Source organism: Scomber japonicus, chromosome 19 (assembly GCF_027409825.1).
Source record: "Scomber japonicus isolate fScoJap1 chromosome 19, fScoJap1.pri, whole genome shotgun sequence".
In the NCBI taxonomy this organism is placed as follows: Eukaryota; Metazoa; Chordata; class Actinopteri; order Scombriformes; family Scombridae; genus Scomber; species Scomber japonicus.
In genome coordinates, this window is record NC_070596.1 from 32,828,391 (window position 1) to 32,847,208 (window position 18,818).

At 40.5% G+C, this 18,818-nt stretch overlaps 1 protein-coding gene across 1 annotated transcript in view; it reads right to left on the reverse strand.

Moving 5' to 3' along the window:
- LOC128379975 (cilia- and flagella-associated protein 53-like) overlaps positions 1–16,981 on the reverse strand; it is a 21,057-nt gene extending 4,076 nt beyond the window's left edge. Inside the window, exons 1-6 of the mRNA XM_053339613.1 lie at positions 16,890–16,981; positions 11,574–11,667; positions 1,679–1,896; positions 1,169–1,342; positions 233–536; positions 1–7 (exon numbers count right to left, since the gene is read on the reverse strand). The exon at positions 1–7 is cut by the window's left edge and continues 212 nt beyond it. Coding sequence (XP_053195588.1) covers positions 1–7; positions 233–536; positions 1,169–1,342; positions 1,679–1,896; positions 11,574–11,667; positions 16,890–16,981 — 889 coding nt within the window. The remainder of the gene's footprint in view (positions 8–232; positions 537–1,168; positions 1,343–1,678; positions 1,897–11,573; positions 11,668–16,889) is intronic.
- Between the last annotated feature and the right edge of the window lie 1,837 nt (positions 16,982–18,818).

Genomic DNA, 18,818 nt, shown 5'->3' on the forward strand with positions numbered 1-18,818 from the left:
GCTGCAGCTGCAGAGAGAGAGGGAGAGAGAGAGAGAGAGACAGAGAGAGAGAGAGAGAGACACACAGAGAGACAGAGAGAGAGAGAGACAGAGAGAGAGAGAGAGAGAGACAGAGAGAGAGAGACAGAGACAGAGAGAGAGAGACAGAGAGAGAGAGAGAGAGAGAGACGGATCACAAAGAGTGATGTATAAAGGAGTGATATATGAAGGAGTGATAAATGAAGGAGCAGACCAGCAGCTGCGCCTCCTCCTCTCTCAGCCGTCTGTCCTCCTGTCTCTGTCTCTCGGCCGCCCGTGTCTGAGCGTTCAGAGCCTCCAGCTGCTCCGCGTCTCTCTGCCGGCGTCTCTGTCCGTCCCGTGTCTCTCGCTCCTCCTTGGCTCTTCTGTCAGCCTCCCACAGCTCATGGAACAGCTGCTCCTCCTGCTGCTGCTGCTGCTGCTGCTCCTCTCTGCTCCTCAGCTGCTCCGCTCGCTCCTCGCACACCTGCTGCTGCTTCTGTCTGCTCTGCACGCTGCGCACCTCCTCACACTGCTCCCTGAAACACAGCAGGACAGTCTGAGAGGACAGAGTCTGAGAGGACAGAGTCTATGAGGACAGAGTCTGAGAGGACAGTCTGAGAGGACAGTCTGAGAGGACAGAGTCTGAGAGGACAGAGTCTGAGAGGACAGTCTGAGAGGACAGAGTCTAAGAGGACAGTCTGAGAGGACAGTCTGAGAGGACAGAGTCTAAGAGGACAGAGTCTATGAGGACAGAGTCTATGAGGACAGAGTCTAAGAGGACAGAGTCTGAGAGGACAGAGTTTAAGAGGACAGAGCCTGAGAGGACAGAGTCTGAGAGGACAGAGTCTAAGAGGACAGAGTCTGAGAACACAGAGTTTGAGAGGACAGGACAGAGTCTAAGAGGACAGAGTCTATGAGGACAGAGCCTGAGAGGACAGAGTTTAAGAGGACAGAGCCTGAGAGGACAGAGCCTGAGAGGACAGAGTCTGAGAGGACAGAGTCTAAGAGGACAGGACAGAGTCTGAGAGGACAGAGTCTATGAGGACAGAGTCTGAGAGGACATAGTCTGAGAGGACAGAGTCTATGAGGACAGAGTCTGAGAGGACAGAGTCTAAGAGGACAGGACAGAGTCTGAGAGGACAGAGTCTATGAGGACAGAGTCGTCTACCTGAACAGCTGATCCAGCCTCTCTGACACCAGCTGCTGTCTTTCAGTCTCTCGTCTGTCTCTCAGACTTCTGGCTCGTTGTCTCATCTTAGCTTGTCTCTCCACCGCTGTCTCCTTCTTCTCCTCCATCTCCTGCAGCAGCTGCTGATCCTCTGTCTCCAGGACACCACGAAGCCTGAGGACAGGGGGGGCATCACAGGGGGGACATCACAGGGGGGACATCACAGGGGGGACATCACAGGTGACGTATCACAGGGGGGACACCACAGGGGAGGGCATCACAGGGGAGGACATCACAGGTGACATCACAGGCGTCTGTCCCCTGCTTGTCTGTCCCCCTGTGTTAACCTGTCTAACTGTGTCCTGGACTGTTTGTTAAATAGTTGAGTATTAAAGGATGAGAGACTGTCCACACTCACCTGTCCCTCCGGTCCTCCCTCACCTGTCCCTCCTGTCCTCCCTCACCTGTCCCTCCTGTCCACGCTCACCTGTCCCTCCTGTCCACACTCACCTGTCCCTCCTGTCCTCCAGGCTGAGCTCATGCTGGCTGACAGCAGCTCTGATGTGTCTGTCCACGGTTCCTCTCAGGAAGAGACGCTCTGAGCTCTGCAGCCACGAGTTCTTGATGTCACAGGTCTGCTGGTTCCTGCAGAACTGGACCACTTTGTCCCGCTCCGAGTCCTGTCTCTGTCTGTCCAGGATGTGATGATCCGACTGCAGCTTTGCTCTCTGTTCACATTTATACTTTACTGTAGTACAGTTAGAGGTACTAGTACTGTACTGTAGTACAGTTAGAGGTACTAGTACTGTACTGTAGTACAGTTAGAGGTACTAGTACTTTACTGTAGTACTATTAGAGGTACAAGTACTTTACTGTAGTACAGTTAGAGGTATTTGTACTTTCTACATTTATTTAACAGCTTTAGTTACTTTTCAGATGCAGATTTGACAATGGATAATATAACAAGCTTTTAAAATACAACACATTGTTCGGCTCACAGTTCAGATGTCTATGAGTTGTTAACAGCTCTAAACTTCTCACATGCTTTCATTTCTAGCTAACTGTATATAAAGTAGTATAAACTAGCTAACTGTATATAAAGTAGTATAAACTAGCTAACTGTATATAAAGTAGAGTAAACTAGCTAACTGTATATAAAGTAGTATAAACTAGCTAACTGTATATAAAGTAGTATAAACTAGCTAACTGTATATAAAGTAGTATAAACTAGCTAACTGTATATAAAGTAGTATAAACTAGCTAACTGTATATAAAGTAGTATAAACTAGCTAACTGTATATAAAGCAGTGTAAACTAGCTAACTGTATATAAAGTAGTATAAACTAGCTAACTGTATATAAAGTAGTATAAACTAGCTAACTGTATATAAAGTAGTGTAAACTAGCTAACCGTATATAAAGTAGTATAAACTAGCTAACCGTATATAAAGTAGTATAAACTAGCTAACTGTATATAAAGTAGAGTAAACTAGCTAACTGTATATAAAGTAGTGTAAACTAGCTAACTGTATATAAAGTAGTATAAACTAGCTAACTGTATATAAAGTAGAGTAAACTAGCTAACTGTATATAAAGTAGTATAAACCAGCTAACTGTATATAAAGTAGTGTAAACTAGCTAACTGTATATAAAGTAGAGTAAACTAGCTAACTGTATATAAAGTAGTATAAACCAGCTAACTGTATATAAAGTAGAGTAAACTAGCTAACTGTATATAAAGTAGTATAAACCAGCTAACTGTATATAAAGTAGTGTAAACTAGCTAACTGTATATAAAGTAGTGTAAACTAGCTAACCGTATATAAAGTAGTATAAACTAGCTAACCGTATATAAAGTAGTATAAACCAGCTAACTGTATATAAAGTAGTGTAAACTAGCTAACTGTATATAAAGTAGTGTAAACTAGCTAACTGTATATAAAGTAGTATAAACTAGCTAACCGTATATAAAGTAGTATAAACTAGCGCCACCTCCAGCAGCAAATATTTAAAGCTGTAATGAGTAAATGTACTTCTTAAAAGTCTTATTAGTAACTTAAAGATGATGAAGATGATGAAGATGATGATGTAATGTAATCTCACCGTGGTTCCTCTCTGTCTCAGAAGCATCTTCACTTTTATTTTATCATTAAAAACTGAAAATCATCACAGCCTGTAAACAGCGCGGAGACCCGGTTACCATGGAGACGGTAAACACCGGAACGTTACCGCGGAAACAGCGACACTTCCGGCGGTTTGGATTCTGTTTTTTTTGTTTTTTTTAAACTTTATTCATAAACCAGAGCAGGACATTAACAGTATAGAGACGAGACTGACTCGGGATCAGGGAACGTTTGTACTACAAAGCAAAGATCAGTCTGTTTACTTCCTGTTCAATAACCCGCAGAACCCCCCCCCCCCCCACACACACACACACACACACACACTTTCAGATTAATGTATTATTATGTTTTAACCAGGCGGGGAGCTCCGGTCCAACGGGGAAGTAACTTAGAGCTGCATTCTATCAAAAGGCCACCAGGGGGCGACCGTCTCTATACAAGTCAATGGAGAAGTAACTTAGAGCTGCATTCTATCAAAAGGCCACCAGGGGGCGACCGTCTCTATACAAGTCAATGGAGAAGTAACTTAGAGCTGCATTCTATCAAAAGGCCACCAGGGGGCGACCGTCTCTATACAAGTCAATGGAGAATTCACCAACTTCTCACTTGATTTCTAACCTCAGTAAACGTTTTCAAAATGTGTTTATGGTCTCAATCGCTAGTTTAAAGCCTTTCTTATACACAGTCTATGGTTTTAACTGCACTGGGTTAGGGTTAACTCACTGTTGTTTCCATCTATTCCTGCTGCATGGTATGAAGTAGTCTACATGATACAAAAACACTGAAATCTGCCTTTATTGCACTAATGCAGTGCAACATCTGTTTTTGTGGGTTTTTTACTATTGGTTTGATGTGTTTGAATACTCATCTATCTATAAATGACGTCTGTCTGTTATTTGCATATCTCTCTAATTAACTGTTCTGACTCATTTCACACTTAGCAGGTTTCTTAGTAATGTAAATAATAAAACTTGACAGTCAGTAAATCAAAGTGACGGCACATTGTGACTCTACAGCCATAAACACTGGCTCTGTTATCTTCTAACTATTGACACGCCCACAAATTCATCCATATTCAATCCTTTCACTCAATTTATTGCTCTTTAACAGATGCTTATACATGTGCTAGTGCAAAGTAAAGATGCTAATACATGTGCTAGTGCAAAGTAAAGATGCTTATACATGTGCTAGTGCAAAGTAAAGATGCTAATAAAAGGTCCATAATGTGATGTTAAGCAGTCAACAGAAAGTTTCCCTCCCGACTCACTAAAACCAGAGCTGAGCACAGGTGAGCATAATTACCTGTAATCAGAGAATCAGAGTACACCGCACAGTGACACGCCCACCACCCACGCACCACACACACACACACACACACACACAGAAACACACACACACACACACACACACACACACACACTGACTGTTACTCACTACTAAAAAGTGTGAAGTCATTCTTTAGAGTGAAACGTTGGTGAAGTTTATTGAAGCTCTACTTTATGTTTCCTTCAGTCCACATCAGCTGTGGCTCCATCTAGTGGTCACTACAGAAAACATCATTATCCAGAGTGGATGTAATATTCTTCAGGATATGTTCATTATGATGCTGTGAGCTGTGTTTTCTTTGAGTCTCTGTCAGACTTGATATGGATGGACAATGGATAATCATTGTTTCATCTTTAACCCAGCAGTGTTTTGAGTATTGTTTATGTATGTTTGATGTTTTCAGACAGTTTCTACAACAGACTGGATTACTGCAGTGCACTTTTCACTGGGATCCCAGTAAGAGTCTTCAGAGACTACAGTATGTTCAGACCAGTGCTGATCATACTGCATCACACCCACCAGCTATTTATTACAGTCGCTTATATTCATCCAAAAGCACACACGCCCCCTTTACTGACCGTCTTTTATCGAATCTATTTTATCCTTCTGCTTCTTGGTTTAGCAACCTTTCCCTAAAAAACAAGAACTCCCTAAATCTAATAGTGAGATGTTCTAGTAGCTGATAGGAGAACCTCAGCAGAACCAGAATCCCTGTATAGGAGCAGTTACAGAGGACGGCTGGTTTTATCCTGCTAGATGGCTCAAACCCACATCAGCTCCTCCCATCAGCAGATACAAACAAAACAGAGCGATATAAAAACAGCTTTGTCCCATCAGCCATTAGAGAGACGAACAAAAACTTAATCCGGTTTTATTTGTTTTGGTTTGTTCTTAAATTGTTGTTCCCCACCACTAACCTCAACACCTCTGCTCCACAGACTCTATCACCTCCACCTCCTCTTCCTCCTCCTCCTCAGGACTAGACTCAGCAGCATGTTTGATCAGGCCTTCTGTTCTGCTGCTCCTGGTCTATGTAGTACCTTTCCTGACCAGCTGAGGGCGCCACAGACTAACATTTAATTTACTTTTGAATTAACCTTATTTGGTTGCTATGGACACGTGTTGTTAAACTTCCACAGGTCACATCATAAACTCTCCATCAGTCAATCAATCAGTCACTGATTCATGTTTGATTCATCTTAAGGGAAAAAAGACATTTGCAGTGTTTTATGGTCCAAGAGAAGATTTTATAGTTTGAATAATGATTTTTGAATTAGTTTAATTAACACAATGTTTGCATTTATAAACATCAGCTGCACAAACATTTAAAAGGTGCATTTTATTTCCATGTTGTACTCTGTGGGTCATATCAGGTATAGAAATGTTTATGGGATGTTTTCATTGATTATATATAAGCAGATAAAACATAAAAAGGATTTAAGAGAACACATGAATAATAACAAAGGATAGAACCAAATAATACATGAAGTGAGCACCTATCCTTTGTTATTATTGTTTGTATTATCTGCTTTTATATAATCAATGAGATGCTTTAAGTTTAACCTTTAAATACTGTTCAGGGTCTAATTGACCCTTTTTTAACATTTGAGATCAAAAACATCCTCCACACATTTCTGAGAACTGAAAGGGTGATGAAAACCACTGGACATGTGTAACCTTTCCTAAAAGCACGTATGTGATGTGCTGTGGTTAGAGCTGCTGCGTTGCTGTCACTGTGTCTGTTTCAGTCTGAACTTTGTCAGTTAGAGTTGTTGCATAGAAAGGAAGGAGCAGCTCTTGTCTAACTGACAAAGTTTCCCACAGTTCTCTTCACTTCCCTTCTTTAGAAGTTTCCCACAGTTCTCTTTACTAACGTCTGGCTCAGTACGACAGTTAATGTCACGTATAAAGCGCTCCTATGAACCACAACTCTTCTATAACTGAGTGTTTCTCTGGTCATGTGATTTCAGAGATATGATGAGACTTCAAAAAACTGCAGAAAAGAAAGTAACAGGACTAACCACATGTTTGCTGATTTGTCTTTCACTTTGTGTCTCTACAGAGAATATTCACATCTTATTATCATTTAACAATGTTTCACACTAACTGAAAGAAAAGACCAAAACATCAATGATTCACAAATAAAAAAGTAACTGAAGCCAAAACTAACTAAACTATGTTGTAAAGAAACCTGTGTGCATTGTTGTTCATATATTAATATAGTTAGATGTTATAATTGGTATTTACACTGATCACAGAGTGGATGTCCATGACTAAGTGCTGCAGGATAGCAGTAAGTCTGATTCTTCTGTAGGTTTGGGAGTGTAACCCCCCCCCCCACACACACACACACACACACACACACACCTGTAACCCTCTATCTACTGATTTGGGTTCAGGGCCTGGTGAGAAATCTTAACTGCTGTCCATACTTTAAAGACATTATGCAATTAAAAATGGTTTATTGTGAATCATATATAAGACATTAATTAGAGGCAGGGTAAATACTGGACCAGACTCAAATTCAACCATGAAGTATATGTATCTTCTCTAATCCATTCATAGATATAGCAACAGAAACATGCAAGCTAATACATTTTGATATTTAGGAACATCTGTGCACATTGTTTTATGGGTAGCTGGAGGTGCAATAGGCTCATTGTTGCTACTCTGCTTTTCCACATTAAGGAAGTTACAGTAGCACAGAGTTAATGTCAGGCAAAGATTTAATGGACAGAAGTAAAGACATCATGTGAAATGGGTAAAACAGCTGTGGTAAGATAATCATCTTGAAAAAATGAACTCTTCCTCATTCAAACACCAGCAGACTGACTGTGTGTCAGGTCTGCTTTCATGTGATGAATTAACAGGATATAATCTTTACAGGCCTGAGAGTGATGGTGTGATATAAATCCTAAGATAGATGAATCCATTAGAGGCCCAGTGAGAGTGTCCAAGACCCCTGAAAGTGAATGGTCAATGTTTCAGACTTTGTACTATGTGTTTTATAGTCTGAGAAATTAAGAAATGTAAGAATGATTGAAATTATCGAAGTGACACAGTGTTTCAGTCGACCTAAAGAGACTCAGGTTCATGTTAGGTGTCTATTAGTAGCAACTGTTCTTCACTTACTGGCTGTAAATGGTCTGGATGTTATCTTTAGTATCTATTAAAGGCTGTATTAATTAATCTGCTCATGAAGTAAAGAGGAGCCACATCACATACAGAGCAGCAGCCTCTTGTATTAATGCAGTGCATGTACACTACTGGCCTTTAGAGGGCGATGTAGAGCCACTGATATTAATCCACTGTTTCAGCCTCAGATGTGTCTGTTTAATATATATTATCTACATATCGGACATGTTTATTATGGTTATGATACTATATTAAGTAATAAAGACACTGGTCTGTAGGACGGTTAAATGGCTTCTACATAGTTCACTGGTCTGTTCATCATCTCTTTACTTTAGGATGAAATTTGGATTCTTCAGAAAATCTTCTACATCTTGGTCACTAAACACTGTTGTTTCACATCTAGACAACTTCTCATCAAATGTATTCTGCTGTATATGACAAGTATTCACAGTTAAACTGACTTCTCTTCACTTCCCTTCTTTAGAAGTTTCCCATCGTTCTCTTTACTAATATCTGGCTCAGTACGACAGTTAATGTCACGTATAAAGCGCTCCTATGAACCACAACTCTTCTATAACTGAGTGTTTCTCTGGTCATGTGATTTCAGAGATATGATGAGACTTTAGAAAACTGCAGAAAAGAAAGTAACAGGACTAACCACATGTTTACTGATTTGTCTTTCACTTTGTGTCTCTGCAGAGAATATTCACATCTTATTATCATTTAACAATGTTTCACACTAACTGAAAGAAAAGACCAAAACATCAATGATTCACAAATAAAAAAGCAACTGAAGCAAAAACTAACTAAACAATGTTGTAAAGAAGCCTGTGTGCATTGTTGTTCATATATTAATATAGTTAGATGTTATAATTGGTATTTACACTGATGTTTTATATTAAAGCTTTATGTATGGGTGAATGACATGATGCTACTTTTGATGTCCATGTTGGTTTAGTTTAAATGTAAAGGGTTAAAATGTGAAAATAAACGTATGAATAACTTCACACATTCTTTTTTTGTGGACCCAGCATCAAATTTCTGCTTTTAATCCATTTAGAGAGAATATATTAGAGGATTATGGTAAAAATGTCTAAGTGGTGTAACCATAAAAACTTTGTACCAAATAATTCAACTTGCTTAAAAACAGTAAATAGTCAATAAAACACCTTCCTTCCTTCCTTCCTTCCTTCCTTCCTTCCTTCCTACCTAACACCATATCAACTAGTTTGGCATGATCTTCCTTCCTTCCTTCCTTCCTTCCTTCCTTCCTTCCTTCCTTTCTTCCTTCCTTCCTTCCTACCTAACACCAAACTAGTTTGGCATGATCTTCCTTCCTTCCTTCCTTCCTTCCTTCCTACCTAACACCATATCAACTAGTGTGGCATGATCTTACATTATAACTTTTATATTAAATAAAGCTAATGGAATACTATTGTTCTAAATATTACATTCAATAATTACGTAAGCCACATGAAGTGTCTCAAAGTGTAACCACCATTTAAGAGGCCTTTTGTTAATATTGTGAAGAAGGCCATTTAACAGGAAGTGGTTTTACAGAGAAAGACCCTGATGATCAACTGCTGCCTGACAAGGTTAGAGCAGTTGGGGTGGTAGGCGACCTGGAGGGGGTCGATCGTGCCCGGGACCATGTGGTTGATGTGTGTGAGAATCAGTTTTTCTAGACACTTCATGGCCACTGGCCTTTTATTCTCTCTGGTTGGGAAAGTCACAAACTGATACAGTCTTGATATGTTTTTCTTGAGGTTGCAATGATTAAAGTCTCCCAGAATAATAAAAGCAGCATCAGGATATTTGTTTTCATGCTCACTGATCATGTCATGTAGCTCTCTGAGTGCAGCCTCTTCTTTGGCGGAGGGGGGAATATACTCGCAGTTCTCTGGGTAAGTTAAATGGCCGTAGTTTCAAAGTTAGATACTCCACATTATCAGACAAGATTTAGAAATAAGCTTACAGTCTGTACACCAGATTTGTTTGGTGAGGACGACTGTTCCTCTGCCGTGGGTCTTGCCGCTGTCCGCTGTGCTCCGGCCCTCCCTGAAGGCCGTGTAGCCGTCTGGTGTTACCGCCTCGTTGGGTGTCCCCAGTCATGTTTCACAGAAGCACAGCATGGAGCAGTCCTATAGATCCTTCTGCGTGAGGAATAGGGTGAGATAAAATACATAAATACATATATATATTAGGGCTGTCAAACGATAATTTTTTAAAATCGCGATTAATCTCAGAATTCCCATAGTTAATCGCGATTAATCACATTTTCAATTGCATGTTTAACCCTTAAACAGGCAGCGTGCACCAGGAGATACAGAGTCTTTAACATCATGTTGAAGCTTGTGGTAGGTCTATACTTTGATAGAATTTATAAAAATCAGTTAAGAAACTAGTATGTGTGATATTAATGACCAGATTGTATCACTTTTCTATGTTAAATAACACTTGTAAGTGTTTTTTATCATTATCACCGTTTCATACCTTAATAAGGGCAACGCATCCTGGTGGAGATACAACTGATAAAATCCAAAATATTGTAACAAACTGGGCATGTTACTGTTTTGTGTTATAAAATTTGAGAGTTTAAGCCAGTTTCTGTTCTGTTCAGTTAAAGTGCTGTTTTTCCCGAGTGTCTGTGAACGCGTCTTGAGAGTGAGACTTGCAGCGTGCAGGTGTGTTGTTGTTGTTAGCCTCTGAGAAGAAGACGGCAGCACGCGTGTGGCTAAGGAGCTACTACATTAGGTTTGGTTGTTTTGGTGTTGGCTACGGCCCACAGTAGCCTGTGTAATAAAAAGGAATAAAGAGCTAAACCGGCTAACGTCTCTGTGTTTATTGAGGGACGTTACAATATATTAAAAATATGAGTGGAAATATTTTACTTACATCTCATTTTCCATCCCTGCCTGTTGAAGGGTTTAAATCCTGTTATTTTCCATTTGAAGGCAGTTTTAAGCCCATAATGTAAAGCATTTCTTACCAGAGTGTCTTAACTGGGAATCAATCACGGCTCTGCTGCGACTCCCACACTCCAAAATGGTCCTTTGGTGGAGCTGAGGCTGGCTTGGCTGCACCTGGGTGTTTAGCGTGGAGGTGCTAACTCAAACTCCACGTACTCCGGTGGTAGTTAAACTCCGTTTGACACAGGTTGCATTTTACTTTTGACTTGTCAACTGAAGCGTCTGGAAGTGTTTTAAAGTTAAACAAGCCGTTCAAAAGTCCAGTAGCTCTCTTACTTTCCATCAGCGCGGTAGGTTTACTGCAGGAGGCCACTTCAAAGCATAGCGCTACAGCTAGAGGAGCCGTCTACGGGAGTAGAAGGGACAAAAAGGCTTGACACATTAAAATGAGATTTAAAAATATTAACGCGTTATGGATTGCATTAATATAATCGTGATTAACACGTTAATGCTGACAGCCCTAATATATATACATACTACACACACAACCATGCACATACATACTCAGTCATACAAAAGTGCTAACATAGATACATTTCACATTCACAGTAATATTACACAAGTTGATTTATTGCACTTTGTTGTTTGTGAGGTTTATGTGTTGTTAGGTCTGAGTTCGGCTTTGTAAGCTTGTGATCAATGTGATGATGGCTTTGGAATAAAAGCTATTTAACAGTCTGGTGGTTCTGATTTTAACTGGCCGGTAACGTTTAAACAGATGATGGGCTGGGTGAGATGGATCCTGCAGAATATTGGTGGCTTTCTGGAGACAGCGGGAGTTGAAAATGTCTTCCAGGGTGTGTAGATGTGTTTTTGTTATTGTTTGTGCCGCTTTGACAACCCTGACCCTAACCCTGCCATACCACACCAGGATCCCATAGGTCAGAACACTCTCCACTGAACAGTGGTACAAGGACAGCAGCAGGTGTTGTCGGAGGTTGAGCTTCCTGAGAGTCCTCAGGAAGTATAGTCGCTACTGTGCCTTACCAATCAGGCAATGAGTATTCTTTGTCCATGTAAGATCCTCAGAAAGGTATGTGCCCAGGAACTTAAAAGTAGCCACATTCTCCACACTTAACCCATTTATCTCCAGCAGCTGATGATCTCAAATCAACAATCATTTTTTCTTTTGTTTTCTTAGTATTCTAAACCAGTTTTTTTACTTAATACCACTCTGTCAGGGAGTCTCCTCCCTGTAGGCTTCACTGCAGGGACGTGCACATGATTGTAGAGAGGCAGGGGCTCAAAGTCAGAAAAGGGCAGCATGTGCGTGCAGAATTTTTTTTTCCGGTCCTTTACACAATATGGAAATTAATGTAAAATAAAAAATAAAGTGCTAATGGAAAGCTAACTACTTATCTGTGTGTCCTGTAGGTGAAAGTGAAATGAAATTGGCATTTACTTTGTGTCAACAAATTATTGTCAACATCTCAACACACACAACAACCCCGTCTTACAAGAAATGGGTACAGTTTTTGTATTGCCAACAACAAACAAACAAATAAACACACACACACACACACAGAGGGCACTTTTTAATGCGAGGCAAAAAGGGCAGGGGCTCAAGCACCCCTAGGACCCTATGTGTGCACGTGCCTGCTTCACTGATCAGGCCCACCATTGTTGTGTCATCTGCAAATTTAATGATGACATTGGTGTTGTGGGTGGGTGTGCATCCATGTGTGTAAAATGAGTACAGGAAGGGGCTCAGGACACAACCTTGTGGGGCTTACACTTCGTTATATTGAAGTTCACTTTGAATCCGGTACTGGTGAATTACTGTTAAAACGGGCATTAGCATAGTCGCTAGCTACAACGCTGGCAGCTCGAGCTAATAGCCATTGGCTTTGACTGTGTACTGAAGTAGTTTAAAATGGGTATTTATTGTTTGTGTTTAGAACCTGCTCTATGTGTAAAGTGCCTTGAGATAACTCTGTTGTGATTTAGCGCTCTACAAATAAGATTGATTGATTGATTGATTAATTTTAAGCAAATCTTCTGTCAGTCCTCAGTGGAAATTACTGAATTTTAATCCTCACACCATGCCAATCTGTTCCTATCTGAGGAAACCTCAGATCCTTCCATGATTGATGCATAGAAGCCTGAATTCAGTCCCCTCTTATAGGGCTAAGTGTAGGTACAGATAAACACTTCTGTAACTTAAATATATAGCTTCTTATCTGCAGGTATTTAAAAAATGGTTTGGTTGGATGTCATATTTTTGTTTCAGATCGACAAACGACTAGGGTGTTGTTGTTAATAAATAAATCTGCACTTTTACTAAGGCTTTTGTTTGCCCAAATTTTGAAGCCCATATCTATTTTGCCAGGTTTAAAATCACAATTGCCCCAGATTGGTGTAAATTGAGATAACACAAGTATCTCACCTTTATGTTTATGAACCTCATACCATACCAGAATTGTGTTTTAACAAAGGGATTGTGTGTTAATGCCTTTAATTCTTTTAATTTAGCTGAGTATAGATGTGAATTGAGTGGTAGAGGTGATGACATACTTCTTTCCATACTCATCCAGGACTGTGGCGTTCCTTGTGAGAACCAACAAGAGGCAGTAGCAGTGGCAGTTTTTGCTATGGGCAATGTGGGCAACCGCCCAGGGTGCAATCTACTTGGGGGCGCACGAGCGCTCTCAAAAAAAAAAAAGGGAAAAATAGTCTGTCCTCAAAAAAAGAAAAGCACGCCCTCAAAAAAAAAAAAATCACCAGTTTTCTAGACTAATACGCTCATTTCCACATCCAGTTGGTGCAGTGGGCGATGAGGCGCCCATACTATCACGTCAACTTGCTGCTGACAGTCATCTATACAGGTTGTGTGTGTCAGAAGAAAAGGCAAAGGGGAGGGGGCCGGGGGGGGGGGGGGGTGGGTGTCAACTTGCAACTGCAGAGGCTGTGAGCAGGTTGTGAGTGAGGGGGTGGGGTTAGACTGACCTGTAATGATTATGATCCCAGGCTACACAACACAAACTGCTGCTTCCAAATAAATAATAATACATTTATAAAATTAATACAGACCCGCTATAGCTACATGTAAGTTATTGGATTATGTGAAAATGCAATAAATAAATAAATAACTTTACACCTGCACTTTCATGTGGTCAAGCACTCCCTGATAGCAATCTAATCACCCACAAAACATTTTAATGCCAGTTGTAAAAAGGGTGAAAGTCTGTCAGATTACGTTAATTATTAGTATTTTTCATTTATTTATTTTATTTTATGCATTTGTATGATGACGGATGTGTGTAATTTACTTTGGTGTTTATTTACTATATTTCATTTATTTATCTTATTTTTTGTGTGATGAAGGATTTGTGGGGAGGGGCGCCGATAGTCAGTCCGCCCAGGGTGCAAGACTAGCCAGGACCGCCTCTGGGCAGTAGTGAGTTGGGCAGCCAAATAATACTATTGGAGGTTTGGGAGTTTCAAGCCTCCTCTATCATAGGGGAGATAAAGCAAAGATAAGCCAAGTCTCGCCCGTCTGTTGATCCAAATGAAATTACAGAACATGCTTTTCATCTTTGAAAACCACCTTGAATGAAGTTTGAACATTCTTTCAGAATGCTTAAGGAAAAGTATACCAGATTTGGATTCATTAATTTTGTAACCGGACAGCTTACTAAAAGAGCTAATGATATTAAACAAGTGATGCAGTGCAGTGGATAAAAAAATTACAATATCATCCGCGAATAAGCCTATTTTGTTGTCAATCTCATTTATTTTAATGCCTGTAACATACTGTATTGATTACTCCTAATGGCAATAGCCAAGAGCTCAATTGCCGACACAAACATAAGGGGTGAAAGAGGACAGCCCTGGCGTGTGCCTCTTGAAAGATTGAAAGGTTTGGATATAATATCATTCGTTAATACAGGTGCTACCGAGTTGTTATATAGGACTTTAATCCAGTTAAAGAAATAATGACCAAAGCCAAAACGTTCGAGTACTTTGTGGAGATATTGAGGCTCAACTCGATTGAGAGCACTGCTGTATCTGGACGTTCTGTCTTTGCATAAATAATATTGAGAACCCTGCAGACACAGTGGAAAGCTTGCCGTTCCCTAACAAATCCATTTTGGTCTGGATCAGAGAGAAAAGGCAGGTACTTCTCAAGCCTTCGTGCCAGCACTTTGGCAATTATTTTAGCGTCAGAATAAATCAATGAAATCGGTCGATAAGAATCACATTTTGTTGCGTCAGTACATGTTGTCGGTATTGAAGCTTTCTACAAACACATCTAACAGTGGATATAGTAACTTGTTCTTAAAGATTTTATAGATGTCAATAGGTAGCCCATCTGGGCCAGGAGCCTTTCCCCCTTTCATTTTGTCAATTGCTTCAGATATTTCAGCTTCAGGGAAATCTAAATCAGCTTTAGCTTCTTCACTAAGTGAGGGGAGCGTTAACTGATCAAAAAAATCTTGAAAAGATTCATTAGTCACTAAACAACACTCCGATGAGTATAACTGTGTGTAATATGATTCAAAAAGTTTATTATTTATTTGAGGGTCTGATGTTTTATCTCCATTAGCAGTGACGATCTCTGTGATAGTTCTTGCATTTTGTTCTGTTTTTAAGCACCAAGCAAGTCATTTCCCCGCCTTCTCTCCCTGATCATAATAGGTCTGCCTCAGTCTAATTAATCCTGCCAGGGCTTTATTAGTGGACAACTTATTGTATTTCACTTTTAGGATTGCTAATTAAGGCCCGAGCGCTGACCAGTGCGAAGCCCTATTGTATCTGTCCGGATTATTTTTCTTCTCTTTATTTTTTTATTTTTCAAATTTTTCTTGTGACAAAGTAACAGCCCCCCCCCCCCCCTAAACGTGCCCCAAAACTCACCAAAGTTTGCACGCAAGCCAGACCCGGAGGAAAATTTGATATTTTATGGTTTGCATAAATGGGCGTGCCATAATGGCTCTGTAGCGCCCCCTGCAAAATCAATAAAAACAAGCCCAGATTGACATAGAGAAACGAAACTCGGTACATATATTCATCATGTCAAGACGCACCAAAAAGTCTCTTGGACACATACCTGAACACCAACAGGAAGTCGGCCATTTTGAATCAAATTATTGATTTTAGTATCGATTTTGGCATCATGTTTGAATGAACTCATCTGAGACATAAGTCCAGTTATCCAAATCTTTTTTATGACTTCTTCCTGTTGGGCGTGGCTGTGCGGAAAATTTCGATGCTTCGCCATAAAGCAGAAAGTCCTTATAACTCCTCCATACATTGTCTCTTCTACACCAAATTCATCATGCATGTAGGGGGTCCCGCCCTGAACACATCTATGCATCAATACTGTGTTAAATTGACAGCACCGCCTGTTGGACACAGGAAGTCAGCCTCATATGACAAACTATCCGATTTATATGAAATTTACAGGATGTGTTCAATACATGATACACTACAACATGACATATGATTAGTGGCTGTGTGTGGTACTTTGTGGCTGTTTTCTAGCTCCATATAGTGAACACAGGAAGTGATATTTCACCACTTCATGTGACGTCAAATAAAAGCCTGCGTGTGAAGACGTCTACGTCTACGTACATCTACGTGCGGGGGCGAGGGCCTGTTCATCGCTGCTTGCAGCTTTAATTTTAATAGATTTTCTTAGGCCTCTAACATTCCAGAAAATTATCTGAAGGTCTAAATTCCTATTAATGTATTAATACTGTGATTATGGCATGGCCCTGATGATACCATTTTGCCATTACTGTGATAAAAAGCACCTTACATTTCAAGAAAAAGAACATTAAAACACTCATTACAACACAGAACTCTTGACTCCTTCCCGCCCCCTGTGATCAAGTTTACACAGAAACCGTCCCCACTTGTAGCGACCCGGCTAAGCTCACTGATCCTTCAAAAGGAGCAAGAGAGAAAAAGGAGAAGAAAAAAAAAACACAACAGAAAACGTACTACCTGAACTGTATAGGTCAAGTGCTCCGATCCCGGTGAACATTAATCATGTCACCCATCACCCTCATGATAAATGCGCAAGTGTAAGCATCCAATCATATTCACCTGTAACGTTATACAGGATAAACAACACTTAAACACTGTGGCAATGTTCTTAACTGTCCCTCATAAGACATGATGTGTTAAATATTCTGTTTTGGCATACATGATATTGACAGTTTACCTCTCTTGTTGCTGATGAACACGTTGAATGAATGCTTCAACCTCTTCTGGTGTGTTGAACTGGTGTCGGCTGCCTTTATGGAAGATCTTCATCTTTGCGGGAAACATGAGCCCCAAGTCCAGGTGCAGCTCCCGGAGTTCCAGCTTCTATTGTTGTATTGACGACGTTGTTTCTTTACCTCCACAGACAACGGTGGGCACGTTCAATGCCCACCGGGTCTTGGAAACGTGTCCGGTCCGAAGATTTCGGGCAGCCAGGTTTGAAGGAATGTGACCGCATCTCCCCCTTCAGTTTTCTTGGGCAAGCCGATCAACCGTAGGTTCGATCTCCGGTGTCTGTTTTCGAGATCGTCAAGTTTTAGTGTAAGCTCTTGAACTTTCTTTTGGAGGGACTAGCTTTGCTAATTCGGGACTCTGCCACGGTTAGCCTCTCAGAAAAAGCACCAATTGCTTCTTTTATCTCTTGGTTAGACGAGACGACTTCACACAGTTGAATAGAAAAGTCAGCTCTCATTAAACGAATGGCAGCAAAAATATTAGCATCATCGTCTTGGTGAGCTGCATTAGCATCCTCCAAATCCACCTCATCTTCCACCAAGGCGAGGTCCATGCTAGCGTTGTCGTCTTCATCGCCACCTGTTGCTGTTTTAATCTGGTTATTTTGTTTCTTTCTTGACATTTTTTGTTCAGAATATTAACAAGAAGCTTTTGTAGAACTCATTGAGTTGGTTGAGGGTCAACTTGGCAAAATGGAAGTTCAAAAAGAGCACACAGGATTGGAGCTCAGAAACCTGCTGCTGCTCAGGCAGACGCCATAACCGGAAGTCACACACAGACACCTTAAGCAAAAAGTGATTTATTTAACTCAAACCAAGATAAATGATAACTAAATAGTGGGATGTGTACAATAAGAAAGGTATAAGTGGTGCTGGCAGTGTGTGGAAGAGTGAAGATATGGTGTATTGTGTGTTCAGTGCATCAAACAAACAAAGGAAAAAGAGGTTGAGGGCCCTAGGTGAGAGAGACACACCCCTAAAGGCAGTCGTTTCATATGCTCTGGAAGCCCAGCCCAGAAAGGCAGGTACAGGCTGAAAACCCTCCCAGCTCTCCCTATACCTGCAAACATCAGTCAGAGCATGTCAGACCACCAGGCAGAGTGGGAGGGGTTGTCACAATAGTTATTCACAAAAAGCAGATTCAAATCAATACCAGTTTCAATCTGATGACCCCCCATCCTTGAATCAGCTGATTCTTTTCTTTCTTTCTTTTTTTAAGTTCTGTCCTCAGGTGATGGATATCCTCCTTCAATTGTTAGTACTGATGACTTTAGTCCACACACATACAGCAGTTACAGCTGAATTCAGTTCAGGTATAATTCACAACACAACATGAAGGTTACGATTAAAAACTAACAAGGTAAAACAAATAGTAAAGAACTGAAATAAAGATAGATGAGAGTGTTGACAAGTGTTTTGGAGCTTCAGTGAAGCCCTGTCTGAAGGCAGGTCTTTAACAACTTAAGATCTCTGCATACAATCCATATCTAAAGATAGGAATAAAACACCAATATCAAAAAGTGTATAAAAACAGATATGGTGTTAAACTTGTTTAAAAACTGATAGAAAGACAATTTCTTATAGGGCTTCTGGCTGTTACCATAATAAAAGTGCCTTGGGTCTTCCAGTTAGGCATTGCTTATTTACATTAATTAATAAATTATTTATAAGAATATATTTAATATGAATATTATTGAGTCTGGTTCTGAGGGTTCTTCCTCTTAAAAGATGTTCTCCCACTCTGAGTCTGGTTCTGAGGGTTCTTCCTGTTAAAAGATGTTCTCCCACTCTGAGTCTGGTTCTGAGGGTTCTTCCTGTTAAAAGATGTTCTCCCACTCTGAGTCTGGTTCTGAGGGTTCTTCCTGTTAAAAGAT